Source organism: Phalacrocorax carbo, chromosome 6, assembly GCF_963921805.1.
Source record: "Phalacrocorax carbo chromosome 6, bPhaCar2.1, whole genome shotgun sequence".
Taxonomy (NCBI): domain Eukaryota; kingdom Metazoa; phylum Chordata; class Aves; order Suliformes; family Phalacrocoracidae; genus Phalacrocorax; species Phalacrocorax carbo.
In genome coordinates this window covers 18,670,419-18,689,653 of record NC_087518.1, presented here as the reverse complement: position 1 = coordinate 18,689,653, position 19,235 = coordinate 18,670,419, and the positions used below count along the sequence as shown (strand labels likewise).

Here is a 19,235-nt window from a genome sequence, read left to right as displayed (position 1 = left end):
TTTAATTTGGTCCTGGTATATATGTGTTATGTAAGAAACCCTTACACCGCTCCTGGTGTTTATCTGCCATCTGATCTGTGGGTTGAGGCTAGGTAATTCTGGTCTGTCATATTTTTTGAGTTTTTCAGCAGTGAAGACACCTTCAAGAAAGTGGGCCCTGAAGGGAATAAAGGCAAATAAAGAAAAGATTAGGACACTGTGATAACAGGGAGTGAAGATCATACATTTACGTCTCTCACATAAAGTAGTTAAGCATGTGAAGTGAATGATGGATGGAATTACTTGTCCTGATTCCATCTACATCTACATGATAGGGAAAATCTCTCTCTGCAAATACATGAAAAATAAACCCACTTCCCATAGCCTGTGGTCTGTTATGTTTTAAATGCCTACTAAATACTTTGCCTGCTAGATACTTAATCTTACTTCTATATTTGTCTCAACATTTTTTATTTGTCTTGTACAAGCAGAAGTCCAGCTCATGGCTTTGTTACTGTTGTTTGGCAATATAAAGCAAAAGCAGGAGTCCCCTCGTACCTGACTAAAAATGGCAGCATGTAGGGGGTCAACCAGAAATCTTTCTCAGTCTCACTCAAGTTTTTGATAGCTGCCTCCGAAGGCACCAGGACAGTGACATTGGTTCCTGCTGGGATGCTGAAGTGAGATTTCTGTTGTGCAAAGCACAAAAATGAACAAATAAGACATGCCAGTGCCACATCTATACCGCAAAATATAATCAACAGTCATCCTACATATGAGCTCCAGCAGCACAGCAGGGTCTCCTGTGCATGGCAGGTAAATGCTGTTGGCCATCAATGAATGCTACAGATGGTTTCGCCAAAACAATTGACACCTGTTTGCCAAGGGAAAACCTGCTGCTTTAAGCCCAACTTTTGTACTTCAATTAATCTTCAAACCCATTTAATCATATCCATAAATCCTTTCTGAACCCTCAAGATCAGTTTTGGGGGAGGGACAAAGATTATTCCTGGCGAAAGCAATGTATGCAGCAAGATAGGTAAGCTAAACCTCAATTAGATGCTGTACATCATAGCATGCTTCCACAGACTTGCTGCAGTCTGCAGAGTGTCTGTGTCATTGCCACACTGGAGGCAGGGAAGCAGTAACAAGAAAAGGAACAGTCTAACTTCTCAAAGCATGCTCTTCTGAAAAATGACTATTATAATACTAACCCTTTTTCTTTCCCTTCTGTGCTATATTATGATGGCCAGGAGTTACAGATGATACAACCATGAAAATTAAGTGTAACACCGCCCCAGCTTCCTCTAGTGCAAGAAACAAGGCCCCCAAAACACATTCACGACCCTCACTCTATCACAGACTCCAGAGGTTTTCTACATTCCTGCTCTGTAATGATTTCTCCTTTGCTGTTGTTTTGTTTTTCTATAATGAAAAAGATAAATGGGGTCACTTTTTCTCGAACAGCAGTGTTTACAGAGACTTCACTTCTACTGAACTTACCCATGTGGGCATCCCATGTCTGTTCTTACCTTAAGCCAGTCATAGAAGCCTGCGAAGTGGGAATTCCTGGCCAGCTCCTTCCAAATAGAAACAACAGAAAGGTTACCCCTGCTGAGTGCTGGGATTGCAGGACTGAAAGACCCAGGAAAGAAGCCCTTTGCAATATCAAATCTGGCAATAATGACTTAGACATTCTTCTCTCACCTTACAACCATTACAGGCACTGTGTAACATGGGGTGGAATGTTCACTCCTAAAATGTATAGAGGACTGTTTCCTGATACAAATGTTAGATGTGCCAGCCAGGAAGGAGGCGCTGCTGGACTTGCTCTTCACAAACCGAGAAAACCTGCTTTGTAATATCTCGGTTAGTGATAGCCTCGGCTGCAGTGACCACAATATTGTGGAGTTCGGGATCCTGCTGAGTGTGCTGAAGGTCAGCTCTAAGACAAGGATTCTTGATTTTAGAAGAACAAACTTCAGTGGACTCGGGGCTCAACTGGGAGGGATACTATGGGAAGCTTCCATGGAAGACAAAGGAGCTAGTAAGAGCTGGGAGTTCTTCAGGAACTCTCTATTGGAAGCACAAAGCCAATTTATGCCATACAAAGGAAGAGGAAGTAAGCGGAGCAAGAGGCCCCCATGGCTCAACCATGACCTCCTGGGTCTATTCAAATCCAAAAGGGAAGCACACCAGAATTGGAGAAGTGGAGGATTATCTGCCGAGAACTACAAGGGCATAGCCAGAGAGTGCAGAGACACGGTCAGAAAAACAAAAGCCCAACTTGAATTTAAACTGGCTGTAGATGTCAAAAATAACAAGAAAGGGTTCTTCAGACATGTCAACTGTAAGGAGAAAAAGAAGGAAAACGTAGGCCCACTGTTAAACAGAAAAGGAGAATCAATCACCAATGATGCAGAAAAGGCAGAGGTCCTCAACACCTTCTTCACCTCTGTCTTTACCAGCACTGTAGGGTCCCAGGCTTTGGGAACAAAATTGCTGATTGAACCAAACACCGACCCACCATCAGTGAAGGAAGAGTTAGTATATGAATTACCACAGGAGCTTGACCCCCACAAATCAATGGGCCCTGATGCCATCCACCCGAGGGCGTTGAGAGAGCTGGCTGACATCATTGCTAGGCCGCTCTCCATAATCTTCAAGAAGTCATGGAGAATGGGGAATGTCCCAGAGGACTGGAGGAAGGCAAATGTTACCCCTACCTACAAGAAAGGCTCGAGGGAGGATCCGGGTAACTACAGGCCCATCAGCCTTACTTCAATCCCTGGGAAAGTTATGGAACAAATCCTCCTGAGGGCCATCACAAGTCAAATGAAGGACGTGATTGGGAAAAGCCAACATGGCTTCACTAAAGGCAGATCGTGCTTGACAAATCTGGTGGCCTTCTATGACAAAGTGACTTGCCTGGTTGACATGGGGTGGGCGGTGGACATTGTCTACCTGGACTTCTCCAAGGCCTTTGATACGGTCCCCCACAGTCTCCTCCTGGAGAAATTGATGTGTTATGGCCTAGGCAAGTGGTCTGTGCAGTGGGTAGGGAACTGGCTGACAGGCCGCACCCAAAGGGCGGTGGTAAATAGCTCTTTCTCAAACTGGCAACCTGTCACTAGTGGAGTCCCCCAGGGATTGATATTGGGCCCAGTGTTATTCAACATCTTTATGAGTGATCTGGATAACAGCATTAAGTGTATCCTGATGAAGTTTGCAGATGACACCAAGTTGAGTGGGGAAGTAGACACTCCAGAAGGCAGAGCTGCTCTGCAGGGAGATCTGGATAGGCTGGAGGAGTGGGCCAGCAAGAACCTTATGAAGTTCAACAAGGAGAAGTGTAAGGTCTTGCACCTGGGAAAACATAATCCGGGAGTGCAGCACAGACTCGGATCCACCTGGCTGGAGAGCAGCTCTGTGGAAATGGACCTGCGGGTCCTGGTGGACAGGAAGCTCAACACGAGTGAACAGTGTGCTGCTGCGTCCAAGAAGGCCAACAGGATGCTGGGTTGCATCCAAAAGGGCATTGCCAGCAGAGAGAAAGAAGTCATTATCCCACTCTACTCAGCGCTTGTCAGGCCACACCTGGAGTACTGTGTACAGTTCTGGTCCCCGCTCTACAAAAAGGATGTGGACAGGCTGGAAGGGGTCCAGAGAAGGGCCGCCAAGATGATCAAAGGATTGGGAAGCCTGCCGTATGAGGATAGTCTGGGAGAACTGCGTTTGTTCAGCCTTGAGAAAAAGAGGCTTTGAGGGGATCTCATCACCGTGTACCAGTACTTAAGGGGTAGTTACAAAGAAGATGGAGACTCCCTTTTTACATGGAGTCACATGCAGAGGACAAGGGGGAATGGACACAGTTGCTCTTGGGGAGATTCCAATTGGACATGAGAGGGAAATTTTTCACAGTGAGGACAGTCAACGATTGGAATAATCTCCCCAGGGAAGTGGTTGACTCGGCCACGTTGGACACCTTGAAGAGTCATCTGGACAGGGTTCTGGGCCATCTTGTTTAGACTCTGATCTTCCCAGAAAGGTTGGACTAGATGATCTGTGAGGTCCCTTCCAACCTGTGATTCTGTGAATTCTTACTTTTTTCTGTACAATGAGGATAAACAAACATTTTTGCAAAATTTATCCCTTTGCAGTATCTGAGTGCAAGCACAAAGCAAGGTTTTGTGACATGATCATGCAAAGATCATTCTGTGCCTACACAGATGGGTGTCTGAGAGGACTCGCATAGCCCACCTGTTATTACAACACAGGGTCACAGTGGGTTAAGACACGTCTAAACCTGACACTCTTCTGTAATGCTTAGTGGTAATTCTTACTGCAGCACTGTGTGTTTGGGCACAGGTTGAGTGCTGCAGACACTGTGCTGAGTCAAAAGGGCGCACCCTGAGGCAATGATAAAGGTTGCAGCTGACATGTAAACCACGTACTCTGGTCATCTTGTCTAGACTGTGCTTTTCCTAGAAAGGTTGGACTAGATGATCCCTGAGGTCCCTTCCCAACCTGAGATTCTGTGATTCTGTGAAAACTATACTTCAGCCATTAAAAAAAATATACTCCCAAATAAACAAACTCTTTTCAACTCATCTGCAATTGCTCATGTTTACCAGAGACAAGGATTGAATCCACAATGGCCTTTGATATTTTTAATGACAGAAAACTGGCCTAGCAGTTCTGACCTGAAAAACTTTCCAAACAAACAAACAAAGATGTCTTATCGCATAAAACAGACAGGGGTGAAACAGCTTAGAAATTATTGCCAACGTTTTCACAAACACACTTGCCTTGGCACCAGTTCTCTGTGGCCTTGGGCAGACATGTGCTCTGCTGTCAGGCTGGTGTTGGGAGAAGAAGTCAACTCAGGTAACAGAAAAGGAAAATAAAGCCAAGCCATTTCTCTCCAATGTCAAGAAAGCCTCAGACATTTGCTCTGTACTCACTTTTAGAATATCCCCATAGCATGTCACGCCATCCCCCATGTAACCTTGAGGGCAAGCGCAGGATCTCTCTTCTCCTCCAAGGGGTACACACATAGCCTGCAAATACAAGGAAAGAAGAAATTAGAGAATAAACACAGGTTATGCAGTGTTACACTTATCTAGAAATTGAATTCTGGCCTCCCATGGCCTGGGCTAGAGGAGCACACAGAAGCACCTTCCTCCTGTTGCCTTTACAGTGGCACTGAATTTATACCTCATGCAGCAAATGCGAGCTTTGTTTGTATGAACTCACAAAAATCAGAGGATCCACCTGGGTAAATCAAAGACCAAACCTTATAACACCTCAGTGGCATGCTAATAAGGTGATGTAATGTAAATTGTTGCAATTCTCTTGATGCCCTTGCTGAAAAACCTCTGTCAGGGAGCAGAAAAACCTCCACTGCCATGCTAGCCTTGGGACAGCACTTTAGCTTCTCACCAAGTCATGGCAGCCACCATTGTCCACGAGGCATGGGTTGATTGCATCACAGTTGTGGCCATCACCAGCATAACCCCTCTTGCAGACACATTTGCTCTGCAAGAAAGAGACATTTCAATTTTATAGACCTATCGGAACATACTCATTTGCTACCAAAAAAGGCCTAGGACAGCAAAACCTGTTCTTAATTTATTTTCCCAAGTTTTCTTCGTGGTCTCTCAAGACCTGGAAATGTGGAGATATTTCCTTAGCAGGGCATCATCCTCTATCACAGCCCACATGCTGCCTGATTACTCAAGCTCATTGATCCCTTGCTTTGCTTGGCTGTGGAGGGGTCACCTGAAGATGATGGTTTCCATCTTTATTTCCAGCTTTTCAGGGAATGACACAGACTTAGCAAATGGCAGAAAGAGGGGTTAATTTCAAAGCTTCCTGCTTTCAAGATAGCTAGAAAAGCAGTTGCACATCTCACCTCACTAAAATCTGCTAAAGATTTGGCATCTTTTCTCAGCATGTTGTCCAGCAGTCCCTGGCTCAGTAGGAAGAAGCACCCTGAGAAGCCACCTCTCCTGTGTGCCTTTCTCCTACCTCAAGATGCCTGACTGCCGGCCCAGCTACCTCCATGGACTATCTGAACAGCTGCACATGCTTTTCTGTATATTTTAGCATTGCCCAGAGACAATGCTGTAATCTGGGAACAAGGGGGACACAGCAACTGATGCCTTATACTGAAGCATATTATTAAGTACTGTCTCTTCCCTTTGCTGCATAAAAGTTTCAGAGTAGAGGAGCAGCCTCAAACACATCAGTGCATCTTACCTCATACAAGTACACTGTGTGGTTTTAGCTGCAGCCAGTGTTTCTGGCAGCAGACAAGCAGGCTTTGCTGCTGACCAGCCCAATTTCTACCTCTGGCAATCCCAGGCCATCTCAGAGCAGCTTAGGAAATGTTAAGTCCACCATCAGCCTGCTGAGCATTGATCATACCTGGCCAGGGCCGATATAAATGCAGTCAGCGTTGATGTGACAGTTCCCTCTGCTCTCCAGCATGCAGTTGTCTATAGCCATGCAGGTGTTCCCATCCCCAGTCCAACCTGTGTTGCACTGGCAGGTGGCGGTGCCAGGGCCCGTACTGGTGCACAGGGCCTCCAGGAGAAGGGAGAGAAAAAGAATTACACTCAGCAGAAGGGAGGGAGTGCAGTGCAAATACAGCAACAAATCTCCTTCATCAGACTGTGAAGAGTTTCTGAATGACCAACTCTGATTCCAGCACTGGGGGTGTAAGCATCTTCTCCAGAAAAGTTCTTGGCAAGTTAATGACAAAATTATTCTGGAAACATTTAGTGTTTTCAGAGAGTGAGACACCTGTGTCTAGAGTGGCTCAGGACTCCTATGGCATTCCCTACCATCCTGTAAAGCTTTTCCATTACAGAAGAAATAGTCCCTGAAGAGGAGGAGCACAATCTCCTGCCTGGACACGCAGGATAGAATCAATGATGGAGGGCCGATCTCTCTCAGGAAAGACCTGCTTTGTACTCAGTGCCATTCTATTTCCTTCTACATGGCCCAATGATTTCTTCTCACTGTGGGGTCTAAATTATGATGAGGTCTGACCATTTGCCAGTCATTTCCATCATAAAGGACCACAGTTCTTTACTGAGGATAATAATGTAGTGTTGATGGTTACTAGAAATATGAGTTGTATCTCACAGCTAAGCTTTAGCCTGAACATAGCAACAGGGAAACTAACACATATTAGAAGAGCTTGAGGGGAAAATTAACAAAAACCAAAAATTACCTGTAGACCTAATCTCTGTAGCTGCCAAAATATCTGGTTCAAACCAGCCAAGCTCTCCCTGGGGTATCACATTTTTGTGCCAACCCAAACGATTGACAGCCTTATGATGACTGTGTCCAGGTACCATCTTACAGACAGGGAAAGTTAGCACACAAAATGTGTAACAGTCCCAGGAGTCCTGGATTCCTGCTCTGATTGATAGGAGCTGCTTCTCCACGCTTCGACAGTCTGACTCCACTTACATTATGCGAACAGCCTCCTCGTTCTGGCTGACTGCACAGGTCAATAGGCTGGCAGGAAAACCCGTCACCTTCGTATCCATCCATGCAGACACACCTTAAAAGTACGAACACAAAAGGATCACAGATAGAGCAGCTCCCTGTGAAAGCCTTCAGGGAGCAAAAAGGCAGTTTGAGCCTCTCAAGCAAGCAAGAACCTGGCTTTGATTTTTAGCCTGTTGGCTGCATTACTCAAATAATCCTGTGCACCAAGTAGGCAGAGATATATACACAATTACAGGGCTGGCAGTCTCACAGCTGCTGAGTGCCTGTACAATGACACTGTGCCACCTGAAAGTGTATGCCAGAAAGACTGACCTTGCTGTGTCATTGAGGCTGCAGACAGCATTCTGGTGACAGTACTGGGACAACCCGCTTGGGCCACAGTTCTTGGATGTCTTGTCACAGAATTTCCCAGTATAGCCTTCCTTACAGGACCAGGGCTGACACACACCACCACTGCCAGGCCTGTTGTCACAGACACCATGGACACATCCACAATCTGTCAAGTAAATGGAATAAGATCAGTAACTACAAAAAGTCCAGGATCCACCACTGTGACCGCATTTTGTAGATTCCCCACTTTCCTCCACAACCTCTTGTGACACCAACTGATCACCCCATTTGTTTTTGACAGACATCCATATAACTCAAAACCTGGCCAGGGAACAGATCCTGTGACTGCCTGGGTCTATGCTTTCTATAGGCTGTAAGGACAGGCTAAGAATTTAGGCTACCAAGCTCAAGGTACTTGTCAGCTGCCTTTTCTTTCCTAGCAGTAGAGATCTAAATAGAAGTCCCATACCTAAATTTGGCTGATGTTACCAAGTCCCCCATCACCTCTGTCAGATCAGCCATGTTTGCTCCATCGTTGTTTGAAGGGACACCCATGATGACATTTCTGTCACTTCTTCCGTGATGCTGGTGTTGTGGTTTAGCCCCAGTTAGCAAATAAGCACCACAGAGCCTCTCACCCACTCCCCCCACCCCAGTGGGATGGGGGAGAGAATCGGAAGAGCAAAAGTCAGAAAACTTGTGGGTTAAGAACAGTTTAATAATTAAAATAAAATAGCAATAATAAAGATTATGATAATTATAATAATAATAACAACAATAATAATATAATGAAAAGGAAAATAACAGGGGGGAGAGAGAGAGGGGCAAACCTGGGGGGTGCGGGGGGGGAGAAACAAACAAGTTATGCAACCGCTCACCGCCTGCTGACTGTCACTGCCAGCCCCTGAGCCATGATCGCCGCTTCCCCCATCCAACTCCCCCCAGTTAATATACTGGGCATGACGTCATATGATATGCAATACCCCTTTGGCCAGTTTGGATCAGCTGTCTTGGCAGTGCTCGCTCCCCTCCCAGCTTCTTGTGCACCCAGCAGAGCATGGGAAGCTGTGAAAGTCCTTGACTAGTGTAAGCACTACTTCACAACAACTAAAACATCAGTGTGTTATCAGCATTATTCTCATACTAAATCCAAAACACAGCACTGTGCCAGCTACAGTGAAGAAAATTAACTCTGTCCCAGCCAAAACTATCCCTTCTGGCAAGATCAGCTGTCAATCCAGGATACATGAACCTGCACTATATCCTTGCCCTACATTTTCCTCTAGTCTCTCTGTCAGAATTACTAACCTTCGTCACAGTTCTCGCCATGCTTGTTTGGGTTTGAACAGATGTGGCAGGCTATTCCTTTGAAACCTTCAAAGCACTGGCAGTTGCCATTCCCTTGTATGCCATCGCTGCACTGGAAGAAAAACAAAAAGAAAACCAAAGTGATTGAAACTCAGGGAACCAAGGCAAAGCCAAGGTGTTGATATCTGTCAAAGGCACTTTGATACCTGCAATGAAAAATAGGACTCTGAAGAGTGGTGGTAGTAATACAAAATCCCACATAGCCAGAGCTGTCCCCAACAGTCATGACATGATTCACATTAGAGCTCAAGACAGAAAACCCACTGAGTACGTGCCATTCTCCCTGGATCTTCTGCTGTCACCACTGTGGGCTTAGCCCTGGAACACAAATTCTGAATTGTACTTATCTACAACTACATTCTCTAACACCCTGCCTCAACTGCTCATTGCAACACAGCAGGATCTTTCATACTTACATTTCCCCGGCCATAACATGGACTGGAAAATCCTCCTGGGCATGGCATGCAGTCTGGACCAAAGAATCCTTTGCAGCATCCAGGTTTCTGAAACAAAAGTGAAATTGGTAGGGTATGGCGTGACTTAACAAGAATTGCCTGGAGTCATCCTGCCCTCTTAATTCTGAAATCCTGGTCCTCCTCTTTGCCATGGACTGAAATGGACTGTCTCATTTGGCATCTGTGTTTCTAGGAGTTCCTGCACTTAAATTTTTTTTCAGCAATACCCCTCTTTCTGCTCACAGCCTATTCTTCTCAGAATAAATCACCATTTTCTGCTCTCTGGCTTCAACAAATATAGTCCGTGTTTTCTATGAGCTTTCATTTTTTTAATATTGCTGGCCCACTCACTCCTACTTTATCCTTGCTGGGGACTGCGCTCCTTTGGAGGGATGTAGCAGTCCTGGATAGCAGGCCTTGTCATGACTGACCAATGGAAGAATAATCACAAGACAAACAATCAGCAGTATTTAATGAGACACCCACAAATCGTTCCATATCATTGGCACTGTGAGAGCACAGGAGCTGCAGACAAACATGGGGTCCATAAACTCACTAAGAGCGACTGTCCCAAATCATCTGACAAAGTTTCACAAACAGGATGCAATCACTTCACAGCTTAGAGTACTTTCCCTGCACGCAGCTTCCTTTGGGAGAAATGATAAGACCAGGGTGCACTCAGAGAAAATATGCCTCAGCTAACGCTGCACCATTTGTCTCATGGCTTCCCCCAGCTTGGCTGGTCACAAATGGCGTGCTTTATTTTATTTATTTATTGTACTCAGGTTTAACTGAGCTGCTTCCTAACGTTTGCAGCAGGTTCATACTGTGTTCTCTGTTTGCCAAAGAAAAAGCGTGTAGCCAGTTCATGTGATGGTCCCTTTGCATGGGACAGATTTCCTTGTGCTCCCATCCAGCTCTCTCTTAGCAAAGAAGTCGGAGCTCATCTTGATCAATGAGGAAGAGCAAAACTGAGTTCCTTTCAAAGGGAATGTGGTCTTCAGTCACACTCACCATGATGGTTTGATTGCAGTACCTGGCACACCCCTTCTTCAGGACATTCAGGCCTTGTAGATCATGGAAGTAGACACATTCTTTTGGGAAGAGTGTTGGTTCCTGTACAAACAAAACAAGTCACCAGCACTGTAACCTTCCTCTCTGCTCTTTTTGCTGCAGAGAGCAACTATGCCTATCTCTTTGCTGAGGAAGTTCACAGAGGATCCAAGGTGAACAAGATACCATTATGGCATGCCTATCATGAAAGAAGGTACATGGCAGCTTCCCCTTGCTCCCAGTGTTCCCTAGGTGTGAGCCAAGGTGCTGCCCTTTTCTTCTAATAATAGTGTCTATGATAAGGGAGGGAGTGAGAGTAGGGGAAGATCAACAGGGTGGGAGGAAGAGAGGGAGAGGAGGCAAGGGGAAGGAAAGGGTGGGGCGGGGGAGAAATAGAGGCTAAGAAAGAGAGGGGGTAAAAGGCAGGAGGGAGGGAGCGTGGGGCAGAGGGGGAGTAAGAGAGAGAATGAGAGAGTGAGGGAGGGAAGGAAAATGAGGGAGGGAGGTGAGACAAAGAGTGAGAGACAGGGGAAAGAACTGCAAATAATTTTGGAACAATGCTCAGTGACCTGACATGGAGTTAGACATGGGCAGAATCAGGCCCCAGGAATATTCTGGCTTCACTTGCTTCAATCAGAGAGGAAAATGAATTACTAGTGATTTTGCAGAACTCTACTTCAGACATTCATGCCGAGACCACATCAGCAAGTTCTCTGAAAGTCAGATCTCTCAGAAGATACCCACAGTTAGTAGTGGTGAATACCTCTCCGGCTTTCACAAAACAACATCTTGGGCCTGGCCTTCACACAGGGATTTCCTGGAACTTGCTGTTCTGCTAAACTCAACGTGGGATAACTCAAATACCAGCACCCAGCTTCCTCCTCCTCCTTACTCCACCTTCACCTAGTTCTGCTCATGTCTGAACAAACAGGGAGCACAGGCCAAGAACAAATTGCTTCTCATCCTCTGCTGTGCAGAGGGCTTGTTGCGATTCTCTGGTCGTGGTATAGACAGTGGTAGTACTGAATGGTACTAGTGGGATCAGGCTTGGTTCTAGCAGTCTGGAGGAGCTGGCAGACTCAGCATGTGAGCAAGAAAGCTCTGCCTGAGGCAGAGGAGAAGTGCTAAACACTGGAAGTCTACAATTCATTTAGCCCAGATTGCCTTACAGCTCTCTCCATTGATTCAGCAAACAGACTTCAGAATAAGAAATAGCACAGAGAGGTTAGCGGGTGAAAATCTGGGATCACAGAGTATGGATATATGGGGAGTATGTATCCTCTAACAAGCCTCTCTACTGGTTGCCTTTCCTGCTCTCTATTTATTTGAAAGTGGCTTGGGTTAGAAACTGTCTATCAGTGTGTCTGTATGTCATCATGCAAAGAAGAAATTACTGAAATAACCACAAATACTTACCATTTCCCTGCTGCCAGGTGGGCAAATGCTGTTGTTGAGGGCCTCACAATCCACACAAGAGCCCTGTTAAGAAAACAGGAGGGGAAAAGTTAATCTTCTCAATGGAACCCATTCTCCATGCCAAGAACGCTACAGAGCTACTGTTCCCAGTATATATCCAAAACATCACACCATGTGTCAGAAAAATTCCTAGGAGGGAGTTTCCACACTCTGAAATGGGTTAAGTTTATCACTTAAAATAAACTTATATCACTTAAAATAGACTTAAAATAAATGATTCCGTTGTCTCGAGGAGATGCTTGCAGCTGACTGCAAGATGGGGTCTGTATACCCTCCATAAGTCTATCAGCCACTAGACATGCAGCTATACTGGAAAACACTTTGGGCATCCATGAGCAGGCTTCACTAAACCAACAAGTTATGTGGACCCTTTGGCCACTTGGGATTAACCATGTCTTTCCAAATCAGGTACCTCTTGCCTATTCAGAGCCTCATCTTCTTTCTTCAGTAACCTACCAATGATCAAACTGGGGAGCAACAACCTAAAATAAGGTATACAAAACTGTTCAGGTGAGAATATTGCACAGCATTTGTCGCTCATGCTGGTGAATGACTGCTTCCTGTCCAGACTATGGGACATGAATGCTGACAGCAATGGGAACAAAGCATTGTCAGCTTGCTGAGTTAGCAGCTATGGTGTGAAGAAGACCATATAAGGCCTTACAAAAAGGAAAATGTACTTCTGAATCAAAGGCAGGACAGGTGCAAGGAAAGAACAACAGCCTTCAAGGAACATTTGCTGATTGCCAGCAAAGCAGTGCCAAGTGCTAGCAGAAGAAACATTGATGGTGCTGATACTGAATAAGATCACATCAGGGGACCGCTCAGAGAGAACGTGTTTCCAAAATGTAATTTACACAGCCTACTTTTGTCCCTCCAGGTCAGTGTGGGATCTACAGCAACGACTAGTGTGAGAATGAGAGAAGCTGACTTACTGTCACAATCTTATGTTGCTCTTCATTGCATCTGTGAGGCAAAATGGGAATTATTGAAGGAGGGATGAAGATGCCATCCAAGGTATGAATAATACCATTTGATGCCACAATGTCTCGCATGTTTAAGGGGATCCCTGATTCACCCATCAGAATTCTTCCCTGATGCAGAAACACAAATAATTTATCTGCATTTTAGCCCATTAGACTGTATAAACTACAAAAAGCCAATGCAGGAAACAGACGGTACACAACATCAAGTGCAACCACACAATAGATCAAGCCTCTTAGTGGAGTCACAGGTTGGATAAGAAGCAAACTAATTCAATGACCTCACTTAAGTCTAGTTTTTTAAGCAGAGGAAGAAGCGGAGGTGGGCTGAAATCACATTGTTAGGAACCACATCCAGACTTTCTCCTAGCACAGGAGGGTTTGCTCAAAAGGGTTTTGATCCATACTTACATCTGCACTGATGTTGATGGTAAGTATCTGGTTAGCCATAGTAACTATGTGTGGCAGCATTATCAGTTTCTCTACAGTCACCTGAAATAAAAACACAAGGAGACAGTACCATGAAAAAGCAGGGTCAATTCAATACAGCTTACAGAACCCTTCATGATTCCCACCACTTAAAAACCATTGACTTTAACATTTACATTTCATGAAATATATTAAACATAGTGGGTAAGAGGGAAATCCAGGACTTCGTGTGAATTGTTTGGAATACCACAAAACAGTGGCGCCGGTGGCAGCAGCCTTGGTTTTCATTCCTTGTGTAAGTAACAGTCCAGCACAGCTGAAATCAAGTCTCACTAATAGTGCCTCTTACTAATACAGCTGTAAGTAGGGTCAGAGTAATGAGGGGATTTTCCAGGACATATTGAATAAACAATGAAAGTTCAGCTGGAAGCATAATAGAGAACATACTTAGACTTAATAAATAAGCTTATTTCTAAAGGCAGAAAAAATGTAAATGGCAGCTACTGTACTGGGAAACTTAATGATTTGAGAAGTTCTGAGAACCAAGACAATTGTTACTTTTGTGTCCAACAAGTTATTAAAAAAAAATCTCAGCTTGTTACCATGTTGTTATTCATCAATTGCAAGCAAAACTATGTTTTGCTCTTTTAACAAAGTGCTACTCATTTTCTCTATTGGAATTATGAAAATCACAAGGACAGACATTTGCTTCTCAGTAAAGAACGGCAATAATATTGATATTTCTTAATGAAGGACATGACATTGTACCATAATGCTTAAGCATTCACTTCCTCCACAGGGAGGAAGGTTTTGTGTCTAATTTTAAACATTTCTCTTGTTTATCGTATAAGGGAAAATGTCTTGTTGATGCACTGTATTGGTTTTATTTACTCTGCGATTATAGTACTCAGCAATGTTGGTGCAAGAATTGGCAGCACTGGGTCAGATCACAGGCTCACTTGCACCAGTTCTCCATCTCTAATGTTAGCCACTGATGGAGCATAAGGAGAGAGGAAAAGGAGCAGGGAATTTGGACCAATTTTCACTTGGCTATAACTTCTGTGTTGCTGCTATTAGTGTTTTAGGGAAACTGTAGGCTGGAGAGTTCATAATTAAGGTACACTCCTAATTAATAGTTTAACATATTAAAGTGATAGCAAGAGAGCATTTGCCTGCAGCAAACTTTGCTGGACAATATTTTCATTGTAAAGGCAACCCAGCTAAGGAGCACCATCACTCCCAGGAAACTCAGAGTTTCATGATAGAAGAACACAAGCTGTCCCTTTTGGCAACCACTTTCATGGTAAACATGTTGCCTCATCAGATCCTGAATCACATCTCTGCTCCTCCAAGGAAAGTCCAAGAAGTAGCAGCTGAAGTCATCGACACTCCAACCTCTGTGCCAAATGGTGCAGCTGATAACATGCCGGCCTGAAGGACCACATTATCTGGAATTAGAGCTGCCTGCCTTACCGCTGCTGAAGTGTAGATATGATGTTTCACAAGTTCCTGAAGCTTATTTAGGCCCTAAGAAAAGAAGAGAACATAAAAATTAGACACCCCTTCAATGCTCAGGAGTAAGAGAAGGCAACTACGTTGTCTTTTAACCAATGTCCTATACCAGTGAATTCACTTGGTGAATAAGTTCCTTCATTTTCCCCACCCAAAGCCAGGGTGAGGAAAGAAACCCAAACACCAGATTTAAACAATCTGGCTAAACATTTCTCATTGCAGGTTCCACCAGCATTCATGTATCTTCCAAAGTCTTACAGAAACAGAGACGTGGTTTAGCCATCTCCAGCAAGAACAACTTTCAGCAATGATCACATTCCAGCACAGCTTAGTGCAACACAGTTAGTTCAGGATGTCTTAAAGTACTATGAGCTCCCACCTCTGTGAAAAGATAAATGAGCCTCCCATCTCTCAACTTATCCACACCATCATTGCTAGGTACAAACACGGTAAAGGGCCCTGGTCCATCCAGTATTGCAGGCAGGCCACAGTTCTGCAAAACAATAAAAGATTTCATTGTGTATCTAGCATGAGTTACTATGGGGTGGTCTATCAGGAAGGGAGAGGAAACTAAGCAAGCCACTGGAGGCAGAGATATTGAAAAGCAGACATACACAAGAGGCAGCTGGACATCAAGGATAGGTATGCAATATAACAGAGGCATAAACATCACAAAAACATCGCTTGTACAATGAAGCCACTGGTGTGAATGCAACTAATGTGAACAAGGGAGTACTGGGCTAGTGCTCCCTGCATGCTTTAAATAACAAGTACAATGTCTCCTTCCCTGGAGACATTCAAAACCCGTCTGGATGTGTTCCTGTGCCCCCTGCTCTAGGTGTCCCTGCTCAAGCAGAGGGGTTGGACAAGATGATCTCTAGGAGTCCCTTCCAACCCTTACTATTCTGTGATTCTGTGATATAAGGAGACTAAAACCGTATCTTTTTGCCTGAGGAGAAGAGAAAGAGAATCACGTTTATAATCACAATTGCAGTTAGTGAATTTTGTAAACAACTAACAGCCACAGAGCTGAAAAGAGGCAGGCCAAGACTGTGAGCAATGCTAGAGCAGATCCAGATGACTCTGATGGAGGTAAAAGGAAAATCAGTCTGTCCCTAGTGAAAATGCTAACTAAATGAATCCTGGGCAGCAGCCTCAAGGGTTTATAACCTGAGGACTACTTTTATTTATAGAGCTACACCCTGAAAACAGGTAGCTACAATCTAGCTTCACATGGCAGCCATGAAACCTTCACTCTTTGTCCTGACAGTGGTCAAGAACTAAACATGCTTTGGAGAATAAACTGTCCAGGGGAGAGGGGAAGGGAAGGTGGGAAAGCAGATGGGAAAGAGGCACGTATGCTTGCTGCTTGTACCAGATCCCTTATAGATGTGAAAACTCCAATCTTTTCCATTACATTTGCTTATGTAAAATAAACAAAAAAGAAATGTCACAGAAAAAAGGATACATAAAGAAAGCCAAACTACTGAGATGTACTTAAATGTTATTCAAAATTCCCACAAAAACAGCAGCAGGCTTTCCAACAGCAGCAATGCCACACCTCTATGGGGCAGGCACAAACACCCTTACCTCCAGTATAGTTTCAAATCTACTGAAGATCTCCATTGAAGCAAGGATCTCACCAATGGTTTTCTGTAAGAAGAGACAAAGAGGAAAAATAAATGGCTGGGGCTGAAGTGAGGTCTGAGCACGTACTGGAATGCCCGTGGCCAGTTTATGTTTGTGGTTTGCATGTAAAGATCTACAGAGGACCATCATCCTCAAAGTCTTCAATCCCTCAGTATAGGCCAGCTGACCTAGCAAGGACAGAGCCTGCAGTAACTTAGGCACAAACTCCTTCCCATGTACAACAAACAGGATTTTCCAAGGTACCATGCACTTGAGCACTCTTCTGCTTTCCTACTCCCATCTGAAGATTAAATTAAATGAAGAGGCAATTGCTTACTATCATTAAAACTAGAGACACACTACTTTCAGCGGTATACAAATCAGTTCTGAGCTGGTAGGTAGTGGACCTGCTTTGTCATCTCAAGTCTCCTGTACTCTAAGGCAATTGTTCACTCTGCCACCTGCAAATGAGCCCCAATGCTGAGAAAATACAATACAATATTCCTGAAAACACAGAGGAAACAGACACCTGCCTTTTTGCCATGTTGCCCGTGAAGACAAAGGCAACAGGAGAAATGTCCCTTCAAGTATTAAAACTTACGAAATTGACCTTTATTTGCAGGAACCTGCATGGTTTTTTGGCAGAAACTGCTTTCCACACAACACACAGAGGCACAGACCATGATTTCCAAGGGACATGGGTACAAAGGGATTTGATGCCAAAAATGTCTCATGTCATCACTAGCCTTAATTGCAAAGCCAACATCATGAGGTAAGGAAATGTTTGAAGCAGTCCAGAGAAAGACAAGCTCTGCACGGAGCACTCTCGCTGCCCTGCCATCCCACAGTAACCACAAACCCTTCCCTGCAGGTATCTGAGCACACAAATGCAGAGGTCCAGGTACCCTTCTAGGCTTCAGATACTCCTTTCTGGAAAACATCGCCATGAGAATGAGGAATACTGAGAGCATCTTAAGTGACAGCAGACTTAAACATCAATGATGGGCACAATTAAATCCATATGAAGACCCAGAACTTGTACAATTGATACACCATCCTTAGGGCACTTTAGCTGAAGAGCTGCTAACACTTAACACACACTCCAGCTGCTTTTTAAACACATGAAATACAACCATAATATTACACAGTCTGACTGTTTTTATAGGTTAATTACAATGGTGTAAAGTAAGTGCAAACTACTACCAAAATCCTGCCAAATCCAAAAGCTTGTGTCATTCTATGAGTAATCTTTTTGCAAGGAGATAGGAGGTAACAGTGCCTGCTTTCTGCATATAGAAACAATATAAAAATGCTCAGGCGTAGCAAGGTAGTAGCTATAGCAAAAACTTCTCCCACCTAACAGGGAAAACTGCTTACCAGAACTTGAACCTGAAACCACTGCCCAGTGTCTCAAATTCAAGACATGACTTCAAAATGCAAAAGTCTAATGATTATTTGTCCTCATTTTACGTATTTTAAATGCAAAGACAACTTTTTATTGTAATTTCAAAATGCAGCACAGAGCAACTAAAGAAAATATTAATTTTATTTTTATGTGAAAAATGCGCTTTCAATTTATCCTGTAAGATACACAATCTGTAAGACACTACTGAAAAAGAGCTCATTTGCTATGCAGGGAGTAATCTTACTCATGAAAGTAGAAGTCTCTACTCATCCAAGCACTGTAAAAGCATCATTGAGATGTCTGACTGATGCAGTGCTATTAGTTACTTCTAATGGCATGCTGACGTAATAGCGCTTAACAGGCCTTATCAGGAGATTAAAACAAAACACATAGCCTTTTCCCTTTAAAAAAACCTCACTATTTTGGTAGTTTAATGATGAAAATAGATTTTTTTAAATGTTTATTCTGCTGTCAATAAAACAGAAGAAATATAAATATCTACATACCTGTGGGTTTCTGATGTTGTCAGTGCTGGTTTTTTTCCTTAGGGTGTTAGTGATATGAATGACACCATTGGCTGCTGGTAGGTTTGGTTGGGTAACATTGTACAGTTCCCCTGGCAGGTCTTGATATCGAAACGATTTGATGTGCATCTGGATAATAATAAAAGGTTATTTTATTGTGGTATATCTGTGGTATCATGATAGATCTATACATCATTGTTCCTTTCAGTTCTCTTGACCTATGGGTCAGGAAGGTGGAGGTACAACCAGAGTTACTCTGGAAAAAGTAAATTTAAGGGGTGGCCTGGGTGTAAAACAAACATCCCACCTCTACTTGAATTTGGGCAATATTTTGATCTTGGGAGTACTTTTAAGTCTTATTACTGAAAGAAGACCTAATCTGGGACAGGCAACTCTACAATTAAGTTTGCCTGAGTGTGAACAATGTTTGATTCCAGCTCTGGATCACAAAAGGATGCACTGACCATTAAGTAGCTGCTGCATCAGTCTGCCAAGTACAAGGAAAGAGGCTTAGTGCAGAGAGTTTGGAGGCAATCCTGGAACTACAGCTTTGACTGCAACTTTTATT

At 44.0% G+C, this 19,235-nt stretch overlaps 1 protein-coding gene across 5 annotated transcripts in view; it reads right to left on the bottom strand.

Annotated features, from left to right (window-relative positions):
- Positions 1 to 19,235, bottom strand: part of STAB1 (stabilin 1) — a 64,924-nt gene that overhangs the window by 23,990 nt on the left and 21,699 nt on the right. For all 5 annotated transcript variants that reach the window (XM_064454008.1, XM_064454004.1, XM_064454005.1 and 2 more), the window contains exons 14-31: positions 18,650 to 18,796; positions 16,700 to 16,762; positions 15,489 to 15,602; positions 15,071 to 15,124; positions 13,580 to 13,660; positions 13,121 to 13,279; positions 12,126 to 12,188; positions 10,671 to 10,772; positions 9,618 to 9,704; positions 9,142 to 9,253; positions 7,816 to 7,999; positions 7,462 to 7,555; positions 6,409 to 6,567; positions 5,422 to 5,517; positions 4,944 to 5,039; positions 1,512 to 1,559; positions 538 to 668; positions 46 to 157 (exon numbers count right to left, since the gene is read on the bottom strand). In XM_064454008.1, coding sequence (XP_064310078.1) covers positions 46 to 157; positions 538 to 668; positions 1,512 to 1,559; positions 4,944 to 5,039; positions 5,422 to 5,517; positions 6,409 to 6,567; positions 7,462 to 7,555; positions 7,816 to 7,999; positions 9,142 to 9,253; positions 9,618 to 9,704; positions 10,671 to 10,772; positions 12,126 to 12,188; positions 13,121 to 13,279; positions 13,580 to 13,660; positions 15,071 to 15,124; positions 15,489 to 15,602; positions 16,700 to 16,762; positions 18,650 to 18,796 — 1,902 coding nt within the window. The remainder of the gene's footprint in view (positions 1 to 45; positions 158 to 537; positions 669 to 1,511; positions 1,560 to 4,943; positions 5,040 to 5,421; positions 5,518 to 6,408; positions 6,568 to 7,461; positions 7,556 to 7,815; positions 8,000 to 9,141; positions 9,254 to 9,617; positions 9,705 to 10,670; positions 10,773 to 12,125; positions 12,189 to 13,120; positions 13,280 to 13,579; positions 13,661 to 15,070; positions 15,125 to 15,488; positions 15,603 to 16,699; positions 16,763 to 18,649; positions 18,797 to 19,235) is intronic.